The 12,030-nt window shown below is 43.5% G+C and overlaps 1 protein-coding gene across 1 annotated transcript in view; it reads right to left on the minus strand.

Moving 5' to 3' along the window:
* Positions 1-10,668: 10,668 nt before the first annotated feature.
* Positions 10,669-12,030, minus strand: part of LOC136633343 (NACHT, LRR and PYD domains-containing protein 12-like) — a 102,176-nt gene continuing 100,814 nt past the window's right edge. The window contains exon 11 of the mRNA XM_066609016.1: positions 10,669-11,525. Coding sequence (XP_066465113.1) covers positions 11,438-11,525 — 88 coding nt within the window. The 3' untranslated portion in view covers positions 10,669-11,437. The remainder of the gene's footprint in view (positions 11,526-12,030) is intronic.

Consider the following 12,030-nt stretch of genomic DNA (forward strand, 5'->3'; position numbering starts at 1 on the left):
CCGGTGGCTTCCTGGCACCCACCCATGCTGTGGGTCCACAGGGAGCTGTAAATGCATCTGTTTCCACTTCTAAAGAACCCCAGTCTGACTGGGGCATGCAGTGTGGGCCGAAGCCCACCTGCATTAAGCACGACATTACATCAGCTGTGATGGGCACTGCAATGGGATATATTTATGTACCGCCGGTGAGTTCCAGGGAGCCACCCATGCTGTGGGTGCACACGGAATTCCCATTGCGGAGTTGTACCTGCCTGTGACTATATATAAAAAAACGCGGTCTGACTGGGGCATGCAGACACCTTGACAGAATGAATAGTGTGTGGCACATAGGTTCCCCATTGCTATGCCCACGTGTGCAGCTCCAGATGGAGGTGGCACAGGATTGGATTTCTCATTACTTCTGTACAGCATTGTGGGCTATCGCCCCGCCCCTTTTAAAGAGGGTCGCTGCCTAGCCGTGCCAACCCTCTGCAGTGTATGCCTGCTTTTCCTGTGGCAGGCGCACTTATAAATAGACATGAGGGTGGCGTGGCATGAGGGCAGCTGAAGGCTGGGCAGGGACAGTTTGGTGTGCGCTGTGGACACTGGGTCGTGGGGGGGGGGGGGGGGGGGGTTGGCAGCATTTAACCCAGGAGAAGTGGCAGCGGAGTGTCATGCAGGCAGTGATTGTGCTTTGTTGGAGGTAGTGTGGTGCTTAGCTAAGGTATGCATTGCTAATGAGGGCTTTTCAGATGTAAAAGTTGTTGGAAGGGGGGGGGGCACTCTTGCTGCTATTGTGGCTTAATAGTGGGACCTGTGAACTTGAGATGCAGCCCAACCTGTAGCCCCTCGCCTGCCCTATCAGTTGCTGTGTCGTTCCCATCACTTTCTTGAATTGCCCCGATTTTCACAAATGAAAACCTTAGCGAGCATCGGCGATATACAAAAGTGCTCGAGTCGCCCATTGACTTCAATGGGGTTCGTTACTCGAAACGAACCCTCGAGCATCGCGAAAAATTCGTCTCGAGTAACGAGCACCCGAGCATTTTGGTGCTCGCTCATCTCTATTACTTATCTATTAACAGAAGTTACTACAGCAACTTCATCTCCAAGTTTATGTGTACAATGAAAATGTATATATATTTTGTAAGCCTGGTGTCCACATCATAGTCTGATTCCTGTGTTGCCTGCCCCTACTGCAACAGTAGCCCAGATATGGGTTGCTGTTAGCCTACAAAGAAGGTTTTGATAACTTGTATACAGGCTCTAGACTTGCGGCTCAGTTCTCAATGGCGTAGGCTCTTCTTTGCAGCATGAGAAGTCTTCGGTCACCTGCAGACGGCCAAGTCGGATCCCGATGCGAGAATTCTCGCAGCGGGACCCGACCCGAGCCCCTGCAGGAACCAGTGCAGCGCTCACCTCTCCCGTGGCTCCGGCTCTTTGATGTGCCGGCTGCCGGCCAGCCGGCGCAGAGCAGAGCTGAATCGCCAGGAGAGACATTTCTGTGCGTGCCTCTGTGAGACCCGCACAGAATTAGAGCATGCAGCAATTTGTTTTCCGCGTGTATTTTCAAGCGGACAAATCATGGCAGTCTGCATAGGATTGTGTATTGTAATGCAATCCTATGCAGGCGTCCAGGGGCGAAAATTCTGTGTGAAATCCCGCAGAATTTGCGCCTGTGTGCAGGGGGCCTTCCTCTCATATGTAGCTTTTTTCTTCTTCTCTTATCAGCTGTCGGCCGACAACGTCTTTTCTCAGTATACCAAAAGGTGGTCAGCAGCAAATACAATAATATAACGACTAGGGTGAGGATGCTAGTATTCAAGGACTGTGCTCGCCACAAACAATTGGGTTTGGACCAAAACCTATATGCGATACTCCAAAATAAATGAGGGTATGGCAGCACACAAGATGCAAATTAAGAAAATAATCTTTATTCCTCTATAAAATGTCACAGGCAGCAATGTTTCAATCAGGTGTTGTTCTTTCTCAAAGAGGTGTGCTGCCATACCCTCATTTATTTTGGAACATCTTTTCTCAGCTGAGTGGGGTTTTCTTTTCCACTGTGGCTCCCTAGGAGTCAATCATAACTCGGTGCTTGCACCAGGGGACTTTACCTTCAGTATAAGGTGAATAACAATGTATTAGCATATCATAATTGATTAAGCCAAGAAGGAAGAAGGGGGGGGGGGGTGAGATCACATAAGGAGAGGGGGACCAAAGGAAGGACTTATAATAGACTAGCTGATATACCCGGCTTCGCCCGAGTTAACTTGGTACTGTTGTTTATCTGGTGTTCACACAGAAAATCTTATGAAGTCGTGGTTACTTTAGAAATTCTGAGGAAAAACATATGTTCACTATTTTGCATAATTCTCTGCGTTACCCAGGAAACACCACTTGAAGGTAACCATGCGACAATTCCATTATATAAAATGACATCAGGAAGTAAGAGAATTAGATTACGTACATAAAATTTGGACACTAATTCTTTTGCGCTTAGAATTGAATAATCGAGTTGGGACCCATTAACTTTTCATATTTATGACACTATCAATGCTTGTGCCAAATTTCACGTTTCTATGACATTGGGAAGTAAGAGATTTAGATTATGTACGTAAAATTTGGACGCTAATTCTTTTGCGCATAGAATTGAATAATGGAGTTGGGACCCATTAGCTTTTCCTATTTATGACATAATCAATGCTCGTGCCAAATTCCCGTTTCTATGACACCGGAAAGTGAGAAAATTACATTCCGCACGTAAAATTTGGACGCTAATTCTTTTGCGCATAGAATTGAATAATCGAGTTGGGACCCATTAGCGTTTCCTATTTATGACATAATCAATGCTCGTGCCAAATTTCACGTTTCTATGACACCGGAAAGTGAAAAAATTACATTCCGCACGTAAAATTTCGACACCAATTCTTTTGCGCTAGAATTGAATAATCGAGTTGGGACCTATGAACTTTTCCTATTTATGACATAATCAATGCTCGTGCCAAATTTCACGTTTCTATGACACCGGAACGTGAGAAAATTACATTCCGCACGTAAAATTTGGACGCTAATTCTTTTGCGCATAGAATTGAATAATGGAGTTGGGACCCATTAGCTTTTCCTATTTATGACATAATCAATGCTCGTGCCAAATTTCACATTTCTATGACACCGGAAAGTGAGAAAATTAGATTCCTTACGTAAAATTTGGACGCTAATTCTTTTGCGCATAGAATTTAATAATGGAGTTGGGACCCATTAGCTTTTCCTATTTATGACAGATATAGATATTAAAACTTAATAACTTTTATTAATTAATTTATAAAAACGTGGGCACACATATAACACTCACAGACAATTTGAGACGATACTAAAAAGAAACAAGTAACAAGGATACGAGGGATCGACCCTGGTTGGTAATCGTGTAGGGTAGCACGTCTCCCAAACATTTGAGGAGGATCGCTATGAATTTATGTATTCACTTTCTAGTAAGCTTAAGACGTCATAGATGTAGTTGTGTGCGTCTTTTTATATACCGCTAATGTGTATAGGTAAAGATCCAGCAGTTCACCTAAATTGTATCCAAGTCCAGATAATGGATATTTGGATAGTCGTGCGGTACATGAGTGATACCCAATTATAACACTATGTTGTTTCGCATATTAGTAGTGCTAAACAAATTTCTCTAGATACCCAGTTAGTAACACTGTGTTATTTTACACATAAGGGTGCTAGATAAGCGGGCTTATTGCATGTCAAAAGTGCTGAACAAAAAAGCTCAAAAAGCTCGACGCGTTTCCCTGTCCTGGTAAAGGGCAGTTCATCAGGAGCAAGGGCAGTTGTCACCCATTGGTTCATGTATCGTGATTGTTAATTAAAACAATGAAACACCAAGGTTCGGTAATTCGTTAGGAAGATATAGATGGTAGGATCCTATATGGATAATACCGCCTGTTTGATGTTTTCCGTAAAATCACGGTTACCACTTCGTTTCAATTTCCGACGCGGTATCAGAGTCAATACCGCTGCCGGATTTTCTCTTCAGAGGATATTTGGTTAATACTGGCATATGGTCTAGAATGTGCCAGTATTGTTACGGGTGTGTCACGTTGCACCTTGAGACAGCAGATGAGGGAAACCTGACAGCCTCAAGTCTAGCTTGGCCACTCGCTGTTAGAACGATGCCAAGTGGTGACCCCCTGAAGTTTTCCTGCTATAACAGTCAAAGTAGTATTCCCCGTCTACAAGTTCCTAGGATAGATATGGGTTAATGTGACACCCATTTGTTTAGGCTAGAGGTTTATCTGTGACATGCAGTCATCTGATGGCTGCTGTATCAGATAGTGCTCTCTAGTCTATAAAGATCCGCTATTAGACAGTTGGTATGCAACCAGTCTGTGTCTATCAGGGAGTGATGCCCTTAGCGACGGATGGCTGAGATCATAGGCGATACATGCCCCAGTCAGGTAGCGGTTAAGGCGGACACAAAGAAAAAAGCTATCCAGGCTAGATCGGGGGATAATATCCCATTTGTGATCACTGCAAAGAAGCAGAGAAGGACAGAACCCCTAGAGTGTCTTTCCAAGCTGGATTGGACCGGGGTATATAGCAGGGACAGAGAGAAAGAAGTGGTGCCTGTGGCTCTGATGGTGAGCGGCCGGCTATGAGGTGCTGGAGCTTCTGACAGTGGTTAAAAAGGGGTCTAACTCCTCCTCTGGGGGAGGTGTTATATGATCCGGCCAATTGGGAGCCCCGGAGGGCGGTGGCATGTACAATGGGAACACACTCCTGGCTATTAAGCATAATTCTAGGGTTTGTATGCCCCCAAACAGTGTGGTAGTAAATCAGGGCTGAAGGTAATAATTGGGAGTTGGGACCCATTAACTTCTCCTATTTATGACATATTCAATGCGCGTGCCAAATTTTAAGTTTCTATGACATTGGGAAGTGAGAGATTTAGATTATGTACGTTAAATTTCGACGCCAATTCTTTTGCGCTAGAATTGAATAATCGAGTTGGGACCCAATTACGTTTCCTATTTTGCAGATAATCTATGCTTGTGCCAAAATTCATGTCTCTATGACATCGGGAAGTTGGAGAACTTTTGGCGAGTCAGTCAGTCAGTCAGTCAGTCAGTGAGTGAGTCAGTGAGTCAGTGAGGGCTTACAGAGTAGAACATTCTCAAAATAGCAGCAAAGTAAAGACAAAACTCAGCAATACAGCAATTACAAATTTGCATTGGTCCTGTATAGTGCTCGGGGAGCATTCAAATTGAAACCAGATTAGACAAGGGTGCTAGGTAGCTCTAAATTTATCATGTGATCTATTAGCCAAGCTAGTAAATTCTTCAAGTCTTCTAATTATGTTAATTCTAGCAAGTCACAGTAGGAATTAGTGATTTTGCCACAGCAATCATGTGTGAGATTAGATTAGTTTTTGAGGGTTTGTAAATTGAAGAAGATTTTGATAGGATAACAACCTCTGGAGTGAGCATAAAGAAGCTGTCACAAATGTTACGTATGGAACCTTCAATCTGACTCCAGAAAGGTCATATAGGTCGTATAACTGGGAAAAAACACCAAATGTGTTCAAGTATGTTCCAAATCCGAGAGTAGATGGGTAGATAAATACATTTCATTAAACAGAGAGGGTTTTGGATAAGTGTGGAAATTGTAATGGTTGACTTGGTGGGCATGGCATTTGAGAAAGTAAATATTCTGTTAATTGTATGCTTTCTTGTAAACGGTGGAGCCACATATCTGATACCGCAAGGTCTTCAAAGTAATTCCAAATAAGCTTAGTATGAACATCGAGAGCCATCAAACTACTAATGACCACTTGTCTGTTTATATGTGTGTGAGTGATTCTTATGCTCCACCCCTGGTAACATCATTGCTCCGCCCCCTGGTGACGCCATCAAAGGTCCTACAACATATATAAAACACAAAGTCTGACCTACAGAAGAACAAAACAGGGCTCTTGGAAGGGGAGGACAAAAATAACAAAATGAGAATACAACTAAACCGTTATTGTCAGACACAACTCAGCAGTGCGCACACTGACCTACCACCACCACAGAGATCCAATGGGATGAAGGACCTGTGGTGATGTCACTGCTGTGGGAGGAGCCAAGCTGTGTGTGTGTGATGTGAGGGAATCAAGCTGCTGTGTGTGTGATTTGCGGGGGTCAAAATGCATGTACCATGTAGCAGAGCTGTGTGGCGCATTGCGCCACCAGAGACACTGGTACTATAATTTCCATATCATTGTCATAACCACTTCTGACTCCATAATGGAGGCTCCAAGTCCGCAGGCTCCACCTCATGCAATGGTACAGGTATGTGGTTGCAGGCATATAGTTCCTTGATACTCTGGTGATCATTCAGTTCCTTCCCGTTTTTGCCTTTGATTGTGCTGTTGCGTGCCATGAAAGGTTTTCAGGCCATCTTGACCTGGGAGAATAGGCATTGACACTTGTCCCTGTGTTTCCTCCCTCCCTGTCACATAAGAGCTACTGGTGCTGGCTTGCTCACAGAGGAGCATGGGGGGTGGGGCACGGAGACACAGGGACAAGTGTCAGGAATCATTTGCCTGACTCTCGTCCTGTGTAAATGGGCCTTAAGTCCCTCCTCTCTTATCTTGGCTGTGTGCTTTGGGGGATTGGGTCATTGCCTTGTTGGAAGATGAACATTCTGCCCAGTCTGAGGTCCCTTGCGCTCTAGATCAGGTTTTCATCCACTATGACCGGTCGCCCCTCCACCAGCATGATGCTACTAGGCTTTACTGCCTCTATCAGGACTTGAACCAGGAACCTCTTGTACTGCAAGCACTGACCCTTCCTATTGAGCTATCCCTGCATAACTCTCAGCCTTGTTCTCTGATCCCAGTTATCTAGCTCCTGCCTCCTGTTCCTGACCCCACCTCTTGCCTTGATTGCATCTCCTATAAAAGCCTGGCTTTGCCATTCCTTCAGTGTGTGAGTATTGTGCTCTACTCCTCTTCCTCCTGCTCCTCTACAAGCATACCAATACCTCCTCCTGCTGACCTTTGGTTTCCATTTTACTATTCTTCCATCTCATCCCATTGTACTGCATACCGTGACTTCCCGATAATGACTCCTGGCTATTCTGACTACTCTCCAGTGAACAGCTCGAATACTACACATTTGGGCGGTCCTGGAGCGACTTCAAGAGAATACTCTACATTAAACTAGAAAAGTGTGATTTCGAACAGACCCAAATACAATTCCTGGGATACATTATCTCCCCAGACAGCCTGAGTATGGACCCCAGCAAGATTAAAGCTATCCTGGACAGAAAATTTATTAAGGATTTCGCAAAGGTCATCTCTACCATCACCTCCCTCACGAAGAAAGCACACACGGTCTCCTGGTCCCCGGAGGCACAAGTCGCTTTGGAGAAACTAAAGAGTCTGATTCAACCAAGACCAGAAGTGCCTTTTGTTGTTGAGGTGGATGCCTCCGACTCTGCAATAGGAGCTATCCTGTCACAACGAGCCTTGTGCATTTCTGTCCTACGCTTTATCACTTGGCTATTCTGGCTACTCTCCAGTGACTGGCTTTTTCATCAGCGGAATCCTAAAAGAAGGAAAAAATACTGTCACAGTCTGTTAGATGCGACGGGGCCGTGGCATGGTGGTCTTGATGCGTAGCTGAACTGGCTGCACTGTTTAAGTCTGTCTGACAGGTTGATGTTTATGTGTTTGTGGTTTGTTTTTTCCTTAAGTGTTACTTTAGTCATTTGTTAATATTCCCTAAGTGTTTCCCCTGTCATTGATTTTGTTCTCTTGTTTCATATGTGGATTTTACACTGGTGTTTGTGGAACTGTGTGCCTGTCCAATTGCATTTCCTCTGTCATTATTTAAGTCTGCTTCTGGGTCTGATTGTTGCTGATTAGTTTCTCAGTCTTGGTGTAGAGAAGACGTATTCGTGGTGGTTTGAGTTCTGCTATAAAACGGTGGTGTTTTTGTTTGTATATTAGTGTTTTCCTTCTTTTAGTTGGTAGAGTTAGTAACTGTGGCACAAGATTATGTGATGGAGGGCTACAAATAGCTTGGATAAGTCAGTTACTCGAGTGAGCCTCGCTCTTCTCGGGTAACTGTATTCTCTCCACCCCCACCTCCCGAGCACAGTTGGACAAGAATGCAGTTGCTCGAGAAGAGCGAGGCTCGCTCGAGTAACTGACTTATCCGAGCATGCTCGCTCATCTCTACCAATTATATTTGCACCACAGGTACCTGATGAGAATTAATTTTCATCCCATTTCAGGAGGTCAGTGAGAAATTACAAGAGGATGGCAGACAGAAATCAGTCGGAGGATGTTAAATTGTGTGTGGGAGATTTGGTTTGATTGTTTACTAGGTACATTAAGCTTGAACTGCTTTTAAACTTGGTCTGTGTTTCATTGGTCCATTCAAAATCAAAGAGGTAATTACCTCGCTGTTTTCAGGTTAGAGATTCCCAGTTCCTTTAAGATTACTGATGTCTTTCACAAATCGTTAATTTAGAAGTACGTTAATCCTGTAAATGGGGAATATTGCCCTCCTACAGTTGTTGTGGATAAGAGTCTTTAGTTTGGGGTCAGCCAAATTGATTCATGTCATAATAGGAATTCACTGCAGTATTTGTTACATTGGCAACGGTATAGTCCCAAAGAGAGGACTTGGGTTCCAGCCGCGGATGTGAATGCTGACTGTCTTATTAAGAGTTTCCACAAATCCTACTAAACCACGTCCTGAGGCTACTGTCATGGCTTGATGGGCGTGACAGAGCCATACTATACCAGCCGCAAGGAAGAAACGGAGCAGTGGTACTAGGTTAGTCCGAGCCACGTTATGACACTTTTGAGGTTGTACATTTGTTATACCCTTGGGCTTCCCTGTTGTTGATAAAAAGTCATTGAAGTCATATGTTGAAATTCCCCTGGGTGGTTTGTGTTTTCTTGGCTGGCGAATCTCTTTGTTAAGGGCTTTATATATTTCAACTCCTGCTCTCACTAATTGCTGATTATTATTCATCTCTCCTGGGTGAAGTTAGTCTAGTCCTTTTTACCTAGGTTCTGCCATCCAGGTAAAGCTAAGTAGATGGTGTATTGATTTGTTTCTATATTGGAGTTGTTCCTGCATTGATTTATATTATAGTGAAGAAAAAGATGTGATGGGTGTAGGCGCAGCTGACTGAAATATAAAGTTCAGTACAATACACCATGCACATACCAATAAGCAACACAAGGTGTATCCCCAGCTATAACTGAGGAAGGGGCGTCGCCCCAAAACATGTCTTTTTATGCTGGTTTAAAATAAAATGGAGAAGCTGAGCTTACTTTCTGTATTGTACTGAACCTTATATCTCGGTCAGCTGTGCCTACACCCATCACATTGTTTTTCTTCACTAATCCATCAGAATAGTCTCACCTGTCCGTACACCTATCATTGGGTTGGCTTCACCCGAACAACTAGGTCTTTTCCACAACCCACCATCTTAACGAGAGAAAACAATCACATCTTCTGCATGTTCCTCTACCTATAATTTTTTCAACTCACTAACCCATCCAGGTGGTTCCACCCCCATTTTTAATTTTTTTCACCTTTCTACTTGATTTTTATTATAACATTGTTTCTGCCATTGCTTCTACTGCTTTTAGTTGTTACCACCTTATTTTCCTGAATCTACCCAAGGTCAGTACAGGTGGTCTAGGTTCCAGTGTTGGGTCATCTCTATCTGGCCCTCTTTTGGCTGTTGGGGCTAGTTTTCGCCCTTTCCCCCCCTGTTTGTGTTTTGGTAGTGGTTTTATTGTTTTTATGTGGGACTTTCTGGAGTTTCTATGACCTGTGTGAACATTGCCTTGAGTCCGTGCTCTGCACAGATGTAAATGCTCAGCACAGATGTGAAAATAAGGCACTTCACTTTGGTGTATGTGATAATCTCCATGTAGCACTGTGTGTTTCCATCAATGAGAGCACTGATCGCTTCTGGTTTGTATCAGTTTCTTTTATTGTTCATAATTTTTCTAACGAATCCCCCAGAAAAACAAGTTTAAAAAAGTACACAAATAGGAACAGAAGCAAGTATAGAAATCTGTGGAGGATCAACATTTTCACTGCATTCATGTGGCCAAACCAAGAGCTATGCTTTTTCTTATTCCTTTGTTAATCTTCTAGCATATTCCTCTGTAATGGAAGGTAATTAAGGGAAAAGGCAGATGAGGTTGGGTTGGAATTTGGATACCAAACATGCAAAATAACACTTCATACATAATTATTTGTCAGAGTCTGATGGGAAATATTCCATGCTTCAGTTTTCGTAAGATTTGCTTTGAAATTGCTTAAACGGTCAAACTTATTTGCAAATTGAAGGTAAGAATATGTGAGGGGATGATGCGTATAAGAGTAGGTCATTAATAAAGAGCCAACTTGTGGTGATCCTACCCGGAGACATCCGGACTCTCACATAATGCCACCGCCAGGTGCTCCATGGTGATGTGTGGATATAAAGCAAGGAAGACAAGGGATAACCTTTACAAGTGCCATTATCAATATTAAATGTTTTAGACAATATAACATTGGCTCTCACTCTTGCCATCAGTGAAGAATAGAGCACCACCACTTGATCTACAAAACAAAACCTTAGGTCAATCTGTTGAAGAGAGACTAAAAAAACTCTCCAAAGAACCACGTCTAAGGATTTTTCTGCAATGACCAACAAGACTCTAAAAGGCACCCACTTTCATTTAATTTGCTTGAGAAGTGATAATGACAATGTGTAGATTATATATTAGCGATATTACCCACAATGCACCATGAAATACTTCATACTGAAGCTCTGAAGAAGTAGTAACCATCAAAAGTTGTCTCCTCATCATAGAGACAGATTGTAACGATCTGGTTCTGGGTTGGAGTCTCCTTGTCATAACTGGTGTGGTTCGGTAGTGTAGTCAGTGTAAGCCTGGGGTCGGTATCCAGGTACTATTGGTTGCAGTACAAGAGGAGCAGGCAGGTAGCATAGTCAGGGTGTAGCCAGTAGTCAGTATCTGTTGCAAAACAAGAAAAGCAGACAGGAAGTGGAGTTGTGGGGAAGCCAGTGGTGAGTATCTGGGTAATGTCAGTTGCAGTACAAGAGGAGCAGGCAGGTAGCCATGTCAGGGGAAGCCAGGAGTCTGTACACAGAGCAATTGTTTGGAAATAAAGGTGCAGGAAAAAGAGGAACTTGATCACAGGCTGGGAGCTCAATAACCATGTACTGAGAGAGGGACAGGGCTAGGTTTTTATAGCATGTCCAATTAGCAATCAGGGTGGAAACAAAACATGAACTGGATTGCAGGAGCTGGGAAAAAGGCTAAGGTTCATCAGGAGAGTTGTACAGAAGGCTGGATAGTTCAGAAGGGAGAGCTCTCGCTTGGAGCACATGAGCTCCTTTATTCGGCACAGATTTTTTTTTAGTTGGAGATCTTCATTTTCGGTTTGTGTGTACTCAGCTCACTTAATTTTTTCTTCTCATTGTTAGACAGTCTGCATGACAACAAGCTAGAACAAAAAAAACCAAAAATAATATGTTACTTTTTAAAGTGAGGATTTTCTCAGGACCTCAGATTAGTCAGTGAATTGATTTGCCTAAACTTGAGTGTAAGAAGAAAAGTCTGCACCCCATAGCAACGTTTTAAATGCCCCCTCTTAAGTATGAACATTTACCAGCTCTATAGGAGGCCTAAAGGGGTTTTCCAGGCAAAAACTATTGATGAAGTGTCCTCAGCATAGGTCATCCATAGTTAATCGCCAAGGGATTGCAGCTTGGATCACCGGCAAACAGCTGATCGCGTGGCTCACTGTCAGTTCAGCAGGAATGGATGTCATCAACGGTGACAGGAGTGGACGTAGCATAGAGAAATCCCTGTGAGCTGAAGCTGGCTATTAAACTTCTGAAATTTCCTGTTCTGACACCTGGGTAAGACTCGGAAGTGTAATAAGAGGCTTCAGCTCCCATTAATGTCAATGGGAGTGAAACCTGCTATGGCACTTCTGCTCACATCCC

Source organism: Eleutherodactylus coqui, chromosome 6 (genome assembly GCF_035609145.1).
Source record: "Eleutherodactylus coqui strain aEleCoq1 chromosome 6, aEleCoq1.hap1, whole genome shotgun sequence".
Lineage (NCBI taxonomy): Eukaryota > Metazoa > Chordata > Amphibia > Anura > Eleutherodactylidae > Eleutherodactylus > Eleutherodactylus coqui.